At 41.8% G+C, this 15,894-nt stretch overlaps 1 protein-coding gene across 1 annotated transcript in view; it reads right to left on the bottom strand.

Annotated features, from left to right (window-relative positions):
* Fam76a (family with sequence similarity 76, member A) overlaps positions 1-15,894 on the bottom strand; it is a 30,816-nt gene that overhangs the window by 14,202 nt on the left and 720 nt on the right. Inside the window, exons 2-5 of the mRNA XM_005394926.2 lie at positions 14,798-14,862; positions 8,871-8,925; positions 8,055-8,207; positions 2,127-2,284 (exon numbers count right to left, since the gene is read on the bottom strand). Coding sequence (XP_005394983.1) covers positions 2,127-2,284; positions 8,055-8,207; positions 8,871-8,925; positions 14,798-14,862 — 431 coding nt within the window. The remainder of the gene's footprint in view (positions 1-2,126; positions 2,285-8,054; positions 8,208-8,870; positions 8,926-14,797; positions 14,863-15,894) is intronic.

Genomic DNA, 15,894 nt, shown 5'->3' with positions numbered 1-15,894 from the left:
TGCAGATTCCTAGACTCTATCCCAGATCCTACTGAATTGAATTCGGGGGCAGGGCTGTAGGAAACTACATTTTTTTTTTTTTTTTTTTAAAGACAGGATTTTGTTATACAGTGTAGGCCAGCTTTGAATTCACTATGTAGCCCAGGCTGGCTTCAGACTTGCAGAGATCCTCCTGTCTCAGCCTCTCAAGTGCTGGCACTACATTTTTAAATAATCTTTACTCTCAGTGATTCTTACATGCTACAAATTATCTATATCCAAATTTCTCTTCTGAGTTCTAGACTAAGCTCATGTAATTATTCTTGGTGCTTTAAACTCAGCTTTTCAAAACTAAACCTTCTCTTCTCCCATTCTTTTATTCTCTTTCAATTAAAGACCTACTATTGTTCATCCAAATAAAAAAACTGGGAATTATCTTTTGCCTTGTCTGTCTTTCTGAAGTAGTTAATTACTACTGTCTCTCATGCCTTCTTTGTCATCATCATCATTATTATCATTACACAGTCCAAACTGGCCTTGAACTCACTATGTAGCCCAGACTGGCCAGGAACTCCCCAATCCGCCTGTCTCAGACGGAAATGTGTGCCTCTATGCCCAGCTCTTACGCCTGGATCTCCCAGGTTTCCACTGTGCTCACTGCATTACTAGATGCAGGTGGAATGATGTGATTGCCAATCTATCTTCTCCACCCAACTGCATACTGAGAGAGCAGCATGACTCTTTTATTCATCTCTGTACTCCCAGCAATAATAATGTAGTAATAACAGCAGTAATGATAGTAATAACAAAAAGTAACTACAATGTATGGACTATTTCCTTATACGCCACTTATAAAACTAATCACTATGCATGTATTATATAACTTATCTTCACAACAACCCCATGAGGCAATACCAATTATTTCCCTCATCTTAAAGATAAGACAATTTGCCGGGCATGGTGGCTCATGCCTGTAATCCCAATACTCAGGAGGCTGAGGCAGGAGGATCTCTGTGAGTTGGAGGCCAACCTTGGCTACAAAGTGAGTTCAAGGCCAGCCTGAGGTGCATAGTGAAACTGTCTCAAAAAGACAAAAAGACAAAAAAAAAAAAGAAAAGAAACTTTCCCAAGATTCCCACAGAGAACTCAGCAGAACCATGATTCAATTTAGAGCCACAACTTTAAAAAAAAAAATTTCTCTTTTATTGGTACTGGGGATTGAACCCAGAACCTCACTCATACTAGGCAAGTGCTGTGCCAGTGAGCTACATTTCCAGCCCTTTTTTATTTTGAAACAAGTCTCACTAAGTTGGCACAGGCTAGGCTTGAACTTGCAATCCTTCTGCCTCAGGCTCACAAGTAGCTGGGATTAAAGGTACATGTCACTGTACCCAAAGCACAGCCCAAACTCCTAATATTATAGTTACTCTGAAAGGAAGCTTAGGGGCTGGGGATTTAGCTCAGCAGCACAGCACCTGCCTGGCAAGCACGAGGTCGTCAGCTCGATTCCTGGTACGAGGCGGGGGCGGGGGGAAGTGGAGGAATGAAAGGAAGCTTAAGTCATCAGTCAGAGGACATCTTTTGACTGGATGTCACCCTGACAAACCTAGAATATCCATTAACCTGAAGAAATATATATTTAAAAAGGTGCACGTCCCAAGAAGCCAAGTCTGGGTGTATCGGCATATGTTTATAATTCTTGCACTCTGGGAGGCTAAGGCTAAGGGAGTTTAAGCCCAGCCTGGACAATTTAGTAAGACTCTGTCTTAAAATTTAAAAACGGGCTGGGGATGCACCTCAGTGTGAAGGCCCTGTGTTCAATCCTCACTATCACACACAGATACATACATACATAAACACACAGACAGACACACACACACACACACACACACACACACAGAGGGAGGAGGAAAGAAAGAAAAAAGTGTATCCCTTAGCAAGTGAAGTGTCCAATCTCCTACAGAAATATCCCACTCTAAGGCTATGAACATTACATAAGAAGTGTAAGTTTTATAACTCAAAATTCTTCTTATGGTCTAGGAGAGAAAAAAATAGGAAAACTTCCACAAGATGGTTTTGTCCGCGTCTGCCCGTGCCTCACCTCTCACCTACCAGCACCCCCGGCCCAGCTCATGCACCGGGGTCACCTGTTATAATGGCTGCCGCCACTCAAGCGGCTGTACTGCTCCTTCTCTTGGTGGCCGGCCCGAGAAGAGCTGCTTAGGTGCTTCCTCTGCTCTTTGGTCTTCTGGAGGACGCGTTTGTACGAAAGTGTGCACAGCCAGCACAGCAGTTTCCCATCTACCTGAAAGACAAGAGGCGAAGAAGAGGAGATGCAACGGAGCGGCTGAGAACCTGGGCACTGGAGCTAGAACCTCCACATTATGTTCCAGCCGCTTGTGGGCTGTGTGACCTTGAGCAAGTCACAGGAGCTGCTGCAAGGATTTAGGGACATGTGTACAGAAAGCACTCAGAACGGAGCTTGGCATGTAAAAGTTACTTAATAAAAACAGCCTCTGATTTCAGGGGTGGTGGTACTGGTGAGTGAATGCAGGGCCTCACAACTTAGGCAAGTGCTCTACCATTGAGCTATATCCCAAGCCCTTTCCTAAAATTTTATTTCTTTATTTTTAAGACAGGGTTTCACTATGTAGTTCAAGCTGGCCTTGAACACACTATGTAGTTCTGGCTGGCCTCGAACGTGCAGCAATCCTCCTGTCTCACTCTCCCCAGTGCTGGGATTATAGGTGTGTGCCACCACGCCCAGCTCTAAAGTGTTTTTATCTTGGCAACAAAAGCTTCTTTGTTCCCCATCCTCTGCCAGGCACATCCAACCTGCAGCCCACTGTTTCTCTGCCCTTGATTTTTGTTTTTTTGTATGTTTTGCTTTTTAAGACAGGTTCTTGCTATGTAGTGCAGGCTGGCCTTGAATGCATTATATAGCCCAGACTGGCCTCAAACTCATGGCAATCCTCCTGCCTCAGCCTCCCAAGTGCTGGGATTACAGGCGCGAGCCACACCTAGCATGTTCTCACTTTTAACTCTACCATTTATATTTTAGTAGCGCTATTCTCATCTCTCACTGCCGCAAGAGCTGCCCAGTGATCAACCTATCCTGGGGCCTTATACGCTATTTCCTTTTTTTTTTTTTTGGTTTTTTTTTCCGGTACCGGGAACCGAACTCATGACCTTGCGCTTGCCAGGCAGGCGCTTTTGCCACTGAGCTAAATCCCCAGCCCCTTATACGCTATTTCCACACAGCTGCTAAAGAGGGCTTCTTAAATCTGATGATAACCTATCTCCTTAGCACCCAAGGATTTCTCCTTGTACCTAGCATAAAATCCAAACTTTTACTGTGGCCCATGTGACTTAAATGTAGCCTATACCTGTGTCTATAAGCTCATCTATTTTCTCTCCCTCTTGTTCATTCTGTTCTTCTATTCTTCCCATGTACCAAGCCCATTCCTGCCTTAGAATCTCTATATAACTAATTGGTCCTCCCGAGTAACTGGGATTACAGGTGTGCACTACCACATCTGGCTCCTCCATTTCTTTATTGCATTTACACCTAAAACTTTTGTTTACTTATCTCCTTTGTCATCACCCATCTCATTCTCTCATTACACATAAAGCTCCAGGAGTGCCTGGTCCTATTTGTTTAGTTCATTAGTATATGTTATGTGTCTAGATGTCCCCCACAGCCTCCTGTGGTCATAAGTGGGGCTTTTTCTGAGGTGGCTGGATCTAGAGTGCTGATGCTGGGACTAAGTGTGTGGTGCTGGGATAAAGGGTGTGAATACTAAATCAGTCCACTGGTTGGTTTGACATAGCTGTGGGAGTGGGTAACAGGAAGTCCCTCCCTGGGTGTGCGTGCTACTTGCCTAAAAGGCAGATAGTCTAGACAGAAAGAGGGCTGCTGGGGTTGCCTGTTCCTTGCTGCCTTCTCCCTTCTATGAACTGCTTCTCCTCTGTGATGCCCTTCTGCAATGCTGCTCCACCTTAGGGCCAGCCAACTATGGGCTAAAACCTCTATAAACTGTGAGCCAAATACACCTTACCTCTTTTAACTTTGTGTGTTGGATATTTTGTCTCAGCAACAAGAAAAAAAGTAACTAAGACAGTGTATTTTCACTATCTAAAGCCGAAACTTGGTATTTGTTAATAAATATACAAATGAACTTTGAACCCAAACTTCAATCTGGTTCACGTCATGCTTATGAAATATGTATTTATAGCCTGATTTATTTTTTTGGGAACTGAGAATTGAACTCAGGACCTTGTGCTTACCAGGCAGGGACTGTGCCACTGAACTATTATCCCTAAGCCCTATAGCCTGATTTAAAAACACCCAGAGGACTGTACCAGAGAAGAGGCTGCAATCAAGAAAGACTGTTAGCTGAGCAGACAGCGTATGCCTCTAATCCAGTCCTTGGGAGGCTGAGGCAAGAAGATCACTGTGAGTGTGAGGCCAGCCTGGGCTACACAGTGAGGTCAAGGCCAGCCTGGACTATAGATCAAGACAGTGCTACACTGGGGTGACCTTATGGCCAAAAAAAAAAAAGCAAGACGGGTGGTAGCGCACACAAGTTAGGCATGTTGGCACACACGTGCAGTCACAGCACTCCAGACGGAGGCTGAGGCAGGAGGCATGAAGTGAGTTCAAGGCCAGCCGAAATTATAGAGTGAGACTCTGTCACTAACAAACAGACAAAAAATAAAACAAAGCAACCTGGCTAAAAGAGAGCAAGCGCCAAACATGACAACTGCACAGATCACAAGACACTTTATTTCAGATCTCTGCTTTAAACTTTAAGAGAGAATTTTCTGGGCCAGGGATATAGCTCAGTGGCACAAGCACAAGGTCCCGAGTTCAACTCCCGGTACCAAAAAATAAAAAATAAAAAAAAAAGAGAGAGAATTTTCTGTGAATAAAACTATCAAATATCAAATACAATCACAGAGAACAATGAATGAGCGCTTACCACACACCAGATTCCATTCTAAAGGACTTACACATAATAGCTCAGGCTTTCTAACAACTCTGAAGTCATCCCCATTGATAGATGAGGAAGCAGGGGCTGACAGACTTACTTGCCCAGAGCCTCCCAGCTAATAAGTGATGTAATCAAGTCTTCGATACCTGCGTTAAGTCCAGACTCACACGCCCTACCTCCCCCGACACCAGTACTCAGGATTTTGTTTCGTTTTTTTGAGTCAGGGTCTCACTATGTAGTTCAGGCTAGCTTTAAACTTATGAAGTAGCCAGACTGGCCTCAAATTTGTGCAATCCTCCTACCTCAGCCTCCTAAGTGCTGGGATTATAGAAGTGCACCACCATACCTGGCTCAATATTCAGTATTCAACACAATACCTCACATATGCTAGGCAAATTCTGCCACTGAGCTACTTCCCCATCCTTTTAAAAATTTTATTTGGAGACAGGACCTTGCTAAACTGCCCAGGCTGGTCTTGAACTTGCAATCCCCCTGCCTCAGCCTCCCAAATTGTTAGGATTACAGGCATGCAATTCAGATCACCCACTCTCTGTTTTTTCCACTTAAATTCAAGCATACTAATTATACAGATTAATGAGTTACATTTTGGCAGATATGTACACGCACATACCATACTTTAACCATTCCCCCAACCCCCTCACTCCTTTCACATGCTCTTGAGGGAATTTCAGTGTGTACAAATGTATTTTGATCATATCCATGCCCATTAGATTACCCACGCATAATCCCTAAATTTAGTCTCCCTCTCCTAACGTTTATGATCATGTGTCTGAGGAGTCTGAAAATATCCAAACCCCTAAGATAGGATTAGAACAAAACAAAACAAACCAGCTTGAATTCCAGTATACCTAGATTAACAAAAATTAGCTATTGTAATTAGTAATAATCCAGGTATCATTTTTTTAGTTGTATTATGTGCCAGCTTCAAAAGTTAAGTGTTTTATATAGCTATCCCATTAAAACTCTCCATGTTCCTGTAAGTAGCTACCGTTATTCTCAGTGGAAAAAATAAGAACACTGCATATGAGAGTAACTTGCCCAGGATCATTCTTCTAGCCCCAGAGGGGATGGGACTTTGGCTTGAGCTGACCCCAGGCCTGGGGAGCATACTGTTATAAGCTGTCTCTTGATTATTGATTCAGCTTCTCCGGTATCTGGATTCAGGGAAAGGTAACCTGGTTGGCAGGGAGAAGTACTCTGGTCTGGTCATGGGAAACTTATAAATTATAAGGGAATCCATTATAAATTAATGAATTTGGTTAACAAGAGTTAGCCCTTCAAAGCCTGAGCACCTCTGAAAAGCAACGGGCACTGCAAAGGAATCTATGTACTACATTCTTTTCTGAGACAGCACTTTGCTACGTAAGCCAGGCTGACCTCAAACTCTTCATCCTCCTGTCTCAGTCTTCTAAGTGCTGGGACTTCAGCCATGTACCATCATACCCAGTTATACTGCATCCTCCTATTCAACAAGTATTTATTATGGACTATGTGCCAGGCTACTAGAAATATAGAGTAGAACAAGACAGCCAAAACGGTCACTGAGTAGTGTAAAAGAAAATTTTTCATACTGTTACTTATAGACTTTGAAGACAGTGAAACAGAGCGATGACGATATAAAGAGTAACTGCGGGTTAGGGGTTTCTCTCAGCCGTGGAGTAGCTGCTTAGCCTGCAACAGGCCCTGGGTTCCACCTAGAACGCCTTCCCCCCACACCATGTAACTGGAAGTTAGTAAAAGATCTGTGTGAGGACGTGGCATCCGGGTTGAGACCTGACACAAGGAGCCACTTATGACACTCTGATGGGGGCACAGCGGGAAGAGAGAACAGGCAGCACAGGGGAGGGGGAGCAAGACTATTGAGACTGGCCCGTCTGCAGCACTGAAAGCAGCCATTATGGCCAAACAAGGTGGGAAGCGGGAAGCAGTCTGCGACTGAGAGCTGGGTATGGGCCTTGCAGACATGGACCAGGTTTGCGTTTTATTCTAAGTATAACCAGATGGCAGTGCGGGGTTTTCATCAGGAGAGTAATATGCTGATCAAACTCTAAACCAGTTTTTTCTTTTTTTTTTTTTTTGGTACAGGGAATCAAACTCAGGACCTTGTGCTTGCCAGGCAGGCACTGAGCTGCTGAGCTATATCCCCAGTCCTAAGCCATTTTGATTCCACCAAGGTACTACCATTCCAAATACAGCTTCCCTAGCCGGGTGTGGTGGTGCACCCCTGTAATTCCAGCACACAGGAGGCTGAGGCAGGGGGATCACTGCGAGTTCAAGGTCAATCTGGGCTACAAAGTGAGTTGAAGGCCAGCCTGAATTGCACAGCAAAACCCTGTCTCAAAAAGCAAAAACAAAACAAACAAAAGCCCCAAATATAGCTTCCCTCTAATGTCATTTTCTTATGGTCTATAATTTAAAAAAAAATTTACAGAGCTAGCCAGTAATAATGATAATATCACTCTATCCTACTTAAATCACAATCTTTCCTTTATAGAATTCTATAGACTTCTGTCAATCACCATTAACAATGTAGTATCCCGGGGCTGGGGATTTAGCTCAGCGGCAAAGCGCCTGCCTGGCAAGCGCAAGGTCATGAGTTCGGTTCCCGGTACCGGAGAAAAACCAAAAAAAAAAAAACAAAACAAAACAATGTAGTATCCCAACTGCACTGAAATCAATCACTATAATTTGGATTCTTCTAAAATGCTGGCATAAGCCAGGCGTGGTGGCGCACGCCTGTAATCCCAGCACTCAGGAGGCTGAGGCAGGAGGATCGTTGTGAGTTCGAGACCAGCCTGGGCTACAAAGTGAGCTCAAGGCCAGCCGGAACTGCATAACGAGACCCTGTCTCAAAAAGACAAAAACAAAAAAAAAAACCCACACAAAATGCTGGAATACAATGGTCCACATTTGATAAGTAAAGAAAACAAAGTCTATCTTCTTCCAAGTCAACAGCAGAATTGGGAAAGAAACTCTCTTCATGTCCTTTTAAAACAATGGGTCTATTTTAACTTATCTGAAAGAAAAAAAAAAAAAATCAAGAAAAACACAGAGGTTTACCTTCTTTCTATCATCTTTTCTGTCGAATGCACACTGTTGCTTGCACTGTTCACAAGAATACGGTGGTCCATACTTCTTCTCTGAATTTGTGCAGCGCTGGCATTTATTGCCAATAAATGCTGCAATTATGTTGCAATACTGACAAGGTTTGGGCTGAAGAGGGGAAAAAAAAGGTCAAGTAAATACACTATAAAACATCAGTACATTATTGAAAACAATTTCTACTGTGTAGTCCACTGGTCATGGTAAAAATACATCGCCGGCGTCATAAATTTGCTCTTCTATTGATCAAATGAAGCTTCCTTTTTTTGAGACAGGGTCTCACTACGCAGTTCAGGCTGGCCTTGAACTCACTATGTAGCCCAGGCTGCCCTCGAACTCACAGGGGTCCTCCTATGTCACCATGCCCAGTATCTCCAAATTTCTGAAAAGCCGTCTTTGGCCCTATCCATGCATATGCAGGCCAAAGGAATCCCTGCTAGGACATGGCATCCTGAACCTTAACGTCAAGAGAAAAAAAATCACTCATCAACATAAACAATTGTTACCAAACAGAGGTCATGATTTTTCTTTCCCCTTTTTCACACGGGTCACTGAAGCTACTCAAAGAAAATTATAATCAAAATCCCACCAGAGTGACTATAATCACAGAACTCCAGAACAATAAGGATTAACTAAGTCTGAAGGTTGAGAAACTAGATATATTAAGATAATAGTTATTCTAATAAAAACTTTCTACTGACACTAATAGTCCATAGAAGACAAAGTACCAAAGAACCAAGTACTCACTATTAGATACAAAGAAATCCAACTTACCGTTCCATACAACTGCACGTTCTGAGCACATTTCTTGCATATAGTATTGGTTTTACTGTTAAAGAAAAAAAGAGACATAAAGCTTTGCTCAGAACATCTGAAAACTCATTTCTCCTTAAGACCAGGGAATTTGTCTGTTAGTGAAATATTGACCAGATACTTGGTTAACTCAGGTCTGAGTATCTGGTCAGCAACTCTTTTAATTATTGTTATTACTGATTGTGTTATTCCAAATAAAATTAGGCTTTAGTTAAAATAGTGAGCTATTTCTGATTATGACCTCTCTAAGTGTCCCTATGTAAAATTATCAGATATGGAGAAGACTCTCAAAGGATCATGTTAGACTGAAATGGACCAGCAGAAATTAATCTCTTCGTTCAAGTGAAGTGCTGAGAAATTTAAGGTGAGAGATAAAGTATTTGAGCTTGGAATATGAACTCAGAGATTCTATCCATTTTCACTCTATTTTATGTTCTCCTCTTTAAAAAAAATTAAAATTACAGAGGCAAACAAACAGACACTATAACCAAATATTTTGTCAATATTTCTGATTTCTTTAAGAGTTAAGCACTGACAAAAATAAAAATGTCGCCAGGTGTGGTGGCGCACGCCTGTAACCCCAGCACTCACTGAGGCAGGGGGATTGTTAACAAGATGGAGACCAGCCTGGATTACAAAGTGAGTTCAAGGACAGCCTGAACTGCAAGGTGAGACCCTGTCTCAAAAAGACAAAAATGGGGGCTGGGGATTTAGCTCAGCGGCACACCGCCTGCCTGGCAAGTGCAAGGTTGTGAGTTCGATTCCTGGTATGGGAAGAAAAACAAAACAAAACAAAAAACAAAAAAAATCAAAAAGGACAAAAAAAAAATGTCCTTGTTTTGTTTTTGAGACAGGGCCTCACTATGTAGTTCAGTCTGGCCTTGAACTCATGATATAGGCCAGGCTGGCCTTGAACTTGCAGTGATCTTGCCTCAGTCTCCCAATTGCTGGAATTACGTGTGGCTCCATGCCTGGCTAAAAATGGCCTTTGCCTTGTGTAGATATAGATGTCATAATATTATTTACACACCTGAACTAATAAAGCTGCATGGGGAAAAATCACCTCCAAATAAAGTCTAACATGGGGAGGTACAAAAGAATGACTGATGTACAAGGATGTTCTAAATACTCTGGGACTGAAAATAAAGTCATACAACAATCTAGTCAATTGTGATTATTTTCCCATACAATTTTTATGAGATAATCACAAAGTTAAACACAAAAGGTAATCCTCAGAGAAGAAAACGTTTAAATTAAAATATTCATGGGCCAGTCATGGGGGTGCACGTCTACAATCTCAGCACTCAGGAGGCTGTGGCAGGATTATCGAGTTCAAGACCAGCCTGGGCTACACAGTGAATTCAAGGTCAGTCTGAACTACATAGCAAGACCTCGTCTTTAAAAAATATATATATATATTCAAAGAAAATATTTCATGAGCTCAGTGATGTGTTGTTGACACCAGATGTAAAACGCCAAGTCCACCATGGGAGCATGACAGGCCACAGATTCTCTTTCAAGGGAGCTCTGAGCCCACAGATTAGACAATATGAGCAAGGCTCACCCTCCCGAGCTGAAAAACTTTATAGACAAGAACTACTATTGAAATTAACTGATGGCAGACATGTCCAAGGAATATTTCAAGGATTTGTTTTTTTTTTTTTTTTTTTTTTTGGTTTTTCTCCGGTACCGGGAACCGAACCGGGAACCGAACCGGGAACCGAACAGGGAACCGAACTCACGACCTTGCGCTTGCCAGGAAGGCGCTTTTGCCACTGAGCTAAATCCCCAGCCCCTATTTCAAGGATTTGATCCCTTTATAAATCTTGTGATAGATGTGATAGCTGTGGAGGTGGGACTAGTGGGCAACAGAATACTGGAACGGTGATAACACACGAAAACAGTACCATGCTAGAAACCCCGAACAAGTTTAAATAATGACTGTGTGGCAGAGAAATCCACGCCCCTCTTCAAAGTCAGAGTTTCACTATGTACAGGTAAATGGTCACAACTAGAGACCATACTCACAAGGAAAATAAACCAGACCTCTATGTGTAAGCAGCGTATTGTCTCACTAGTGTAAGAACCTGAAAGAGTGAATAAAAATTAGGAGGTATGATAGACATTGCGAAATGAAAGGAAAATGCTCAAAAGTAAAGAGCAACTGGGGTGAGGAAAAAGAGAAAAGAAAGAAGGGGAAATTACGTATGTGTGTATATACAGGATAGCTAACATAATTGTACTACTGACTTCTCTCGCTTCACTGAAAGGAACAGTTAATGATTACTTATTTGATCAATCTTGCATGTCTCTATTTGTTTTCCTGAGAAACTGCTTTGAAGATGTTAATACGTAATACAACAACCATTGTTAATTTCCTACCACTTTGACTGTAATTCAGGATTGCCTGTATTGTTCTTATGCTATTTTGTAAATGGATATCTGTTTGTTAATATGTTTCCTTAATTTTTAAAATAAATTTTTAAAAAAATGAATTTTCACTATGACTGAAAATTGGGTCATATACATTTTCATATTAAATTTTTTGTTAAATAAACTTTTGTAATAGTTAAAAAAAAGAAAAGGAGGGCTGGGAATATAGCAATATAGCTCAGTGGCATAAGCGCCTGCCTGGCAAGCGCAAGGTCCTGAGTTCAATTCCTGTTACCAGAAAAAAAAAAAAGGAAAGGAAATATTTTCCATGACACTTTTCAGCCATTTTTAGAAGGCAATACAGGAAGTATAGAAACTGGGAATGTAGCTCAGTGGTAGAATATGTATTTGCCTAGCATGTATAAGGCCCTGAGTTTAATATCCAACATCAAACAGAAAAAAAAGTACAATGAAAAAAGATCTCTAGAAAGAGTATTAGAATCAGTTATTCTGTGATGTTGAATAGCATTTAGATTTATACCTGGCTTTGTTACAGAAGAAATGGTGCATATGTTAAGATACACCTGACATTTTAAAAAACATGAAAAGAAAAATAATCACTAGGATTCATCTTAATTTTTGTGTAGTGTAAAGTAAGAGCCAAAGTGCATGCCTGACGCAGAGGCACACACACCTATAATCTTAGCAACTCAAGAGGTTGAATCAGGAGGACTGTAAGTTAGAGGACAGCCTGGACAATTTAGTGAGATCCTCACTCAAAAAAAAGGGGGATGCTAAGGATATAGCTCAATGCTAGGGCACCTGCCTAATACTTGTGAAACTCTGGGCTCAATCTTCAATACCACTAAAAAAAAATGAAGTCAGGCCAGGTGTGGTGGCACACACCTGTAATACCAGCACTCAGGAGGCTGAGCAGGAGAATCACTTTGAGTTCAAGGCCAGCCTGGGCTACACAGTAAATTCAAGGCTAGCCTAAACTACACACAGAAACTCTGTCTCAAAAAGGAAAAAAAAAAAAAGAAAAGAAAGTCAAAGCTCTTATCTCAACCCCAAACACATAAATTAATTCAAGATGGATAACAGAGCTAAATGTAAAAGCTAAAACACAAAGCTTCTAATTATATTCTGTATAATTCTATTTATATATGAAGGTTAAGAACAGGCAAAACTAATCAATGGTAGAATGAAAATCAGAACAGTGATTGCCTAGAGTGAGCAAGGAATGTAGAGACTGATGTGGATGTAAGATGATAGGGCTCTAGACAATGGTGACATTCTGTATTTTGATAGGGTTTGGGGTTGGGGATAGGGTCTCACTGTGTAGCTCAGCCTATCCTCCAACTTCTGGTGATCCTACCCCTCAGCCACCTGTGTTCTGGGATTACAGGTGTGTGCCACGGTGCTGGTTTATATGCAAATTTTACCTCTAAAAAAAAACAATAAAGACCCCACGCATGATGATGCATGCCTGTAATCCCAGCACTTGGAAGGCCAAGGTAGGACTGCTATGTGAGGTTACCTTGTGTTACATTGTGAGTTAAGAGCAGTCTGTACCACATAGAGACACCCTGTCTCAAAAAAAAAAAAAAAAAATTAAAATAAAGAACTAGGAGTTGAGGTGTACCTCAAGAGTACAGTGTTTGCCTAGCATGCATAAGGCCTTGGGTTCAGGTACTTGAAATAAATAAGTACTTGAAAATTTTAAATGAAAACTGTAAACAAATATTTAACTCCAGTTAATAATATGTATGCTGAAAAGCCAGGTGTGGTGGCGCACGCCTGTAATTCCAGCACTCAGGAGGCTGAGGCAGGAGGATTGCCAGTTCGAGGCCAGCCTGGGCTGCAAAGTGAGCTCAAGGCCAGCCTGAGCTGCATAGCAAGAACTTGTCTCAAAAAGACAAAAAAATAAATAAATAAATAAAATTAAAAATATATATATATATGCATGCTGAAGTGTTTCAGGATCAGATACACTGATTCTGCAATTTTAAAATGTATCAGAAAAAAAATAAAATGTATCAGAAATAAGATGAATTGATGTAGCAACTGGCAGATGATGAAATGCATAGATACAAACATAGCCAGTATTTAAGGCTTTCACAGGTGTATACAGGTGTTCACTAATTCAACCTTTTTTGTTGTTGTTTGGAAAATATCCATAATAAAGTGTTGAGAAAAATATTCCTAGAATTGAAGTTAGGCCTATTAAAATTAAATCTAAAACAAATTAGATCTAGTGTGAGCACCCTGGCTTCATCAGGATCACCTACAATTACAAAGATTTCATTAAAGTTGAACTTACTATAGCAATAAATCACTTTGTTGCTATTGCAAATTCCCCCAAAGATGTGTGTTCATTCACACCTAAGTGTTTTTTATTTACACTTTTATTCTAAATTGTTTTTTTTTTTGGTACTGGGAATGGAACTCATGGCCTTGTGCTTGCCAGGCAGGCGCTGTGCTGCTGAGCTATATCCCCGGCCTTTTACACTTCTAAAAATGAGATTCACACAAAGGAAATGTAAAGGCAAGTAAATTTGAAATGTGACCAGGACTAACAAAACTTTTAGAACTGTCACATTTCTAAAAGTATCTTTTTTTGGCATTATGGTTTCTTCAAGATCTGTACATATCAATAGTGGAGCATGAGGTCCACATTTTACTGCTGTGGGAATGGTCTCTCAGGGCCAAAAAATCACACCCACAATATGAAATGATCAAGGACCTGAAAAAAATGGTAGCTTTAAAATTTTAAGCAATCAGGGGCTGGGGAATGTAGCTCAGTGGTGGAGCATGTGCTTATGGCATACACCAGTCACTGGATTCAAGTCCCAACACTAAAAAGCAAAAAAATTTAAGCAACAAGCATTCAAATTGAGCAAGGTGGCAATGCCTGTAACCCCAGCTACTCAAGAGACTGAGGCAGGAAGACTGCCAATCCCATGGCCAGCCCCAGGCAACTTAGGAGAAATTCTGTCCCAACTCAAAAATAAAAGGGCTGGCAGCCAGGCCAGGTGGCGCATGTGTATAATGCCTATACTCTGGGAGCCTGGGACAGGCAAATCACAACTTCCAGGCTTCACATGGACAATTTAGCAAGACTCTATCCCAAAATTAACAATAAAAAAGAGCTGAGGATGTAGCTCAGTATGAACACTCTGTTGTTTGATCTCTGTTGTTTGATCAAACAAACAAATGCACTCAGCATATAGCTCAATGGGAGAACACATGCCCAGCATGTGCAAGGTCCTGGGTTCAATCCTCAGTATTGGAAAAAATAAATTTAAGCAATCAATGGGCAATGTTTAGGGAATATTATGTGTTTTATATGCCCTTTGATGTAACAGGAAAGGGCAGAATCTGTGTATAAAGTAATTGACTACAGATCTGTATGTTACAATGCAAATGATTACAGATCTCTCTTACATGAAATGTAATGACAGATTTTTAAGAGCCTAACAGCCTGTATTTTTCATAGGCAACCAAAACTCTACCTCTCCTGCTGGTACTCAGTCCTGCAGTAGGTGCACTTCACAACAGGGTGTGCAATCCGACATTCCTGAAATGAAACGAGGATATCATTTTAAAAGGCACTCAAAAACAGCAACAGCCTTCAGTAGGAAGAATACCTGGGTACTATCCCTAGCACAGCCACTACGCTTGAGTGAGTCACTAACTTTCTGGAACTTATTTTCCTGTTCTGTAATATCTGCATCACTGCCCAGCTGTTGATGTGGGAGTTAAGTAAGAATTTATATAGAACTAGTCATAAATTGTAAAGCAAACTAGGAATAAACCCCAGACCGGGAATCAGATTCTAGTCCTGGCTCTGTTGGTGTGCTTTTGAGCAAGTTTATTTGTGAAATGAAAGTGCTACATGTTTTTTAAAGGCCAAGAAAGATATTTAAGCACTTGCGTTCTCTCAGACCTGGTAAACAAGACTGGTAAAAAAACATGAGTGCGTTCTCTCAGACCCGGCAAAAAGGAAAGTCAGGGCCATCTGAGAAAGAGTAACATACAATTCAGAGTAAATCAGAAGCAAACTGGATTATTTCTGGGTTATCTCAACATCACTTTCTTTTGGCGGGCTTGCCGACTGTTAACTTCTATCTTACATCAACTCCACTCACTTAAATAGGCAACGCGGGATGAAGGAACTTAAGGGAAAGAGAACTTCAGGAGTAACAACTCGGTTAGAGCAAGGACTGAAGGCCACCAACTGGATGCTGAGAAGTCATCCTTCAGATTTGTGTTCTTGGTTCTTGGGAGGGCTTTTTTTATTTTTAATAAAGCCTTGCCATCTCAGACTCTGAGACTGGCCGAAAAGCGCCCGTGAGGCGTCGGAGCTCGAGACGCCGGAGTTCAGTCCCAGGTGGGCACAGGGGTCCCTCCGTCCGCAATTCGGGCGACCGCGGCGGCAAGGAAGGCAGCCCGAACGGGTCCTCAGCGCTCCCGGTCAGGCGCATGCAGGCACCCGCGGTTTCCTCCCCCGATCTCGCCGGGTCCGAGAACAAGCCCCCGCGGTTGCTAAGCACCCGGGCACGCCTGCCGCCGGGGCCGGGACCAGACCCGGGGCTCCCCCGCGCGCCCC

Source organism: Chinchilla lanigera, unplaced genomic scaffold (genome assembly GCF_000276665.1).
Source record: "Chinchilla lanigera isolate Chin_1 unplaced genomic scaffold, ChiLan1.0 scaffold00051, whole genome shotgun sequence".
NCBI lineage: Eukaryota > Metazoa > Chordata > Mammalia > Rodentia > Chinchillidae > Chinchilla > Chinchilla lanigera.
The sequence above is the reverse complement of the archived record's forward strand: the minus strand, read 5'-3'. Positions and strand labels throughout refer to the sequence as shown.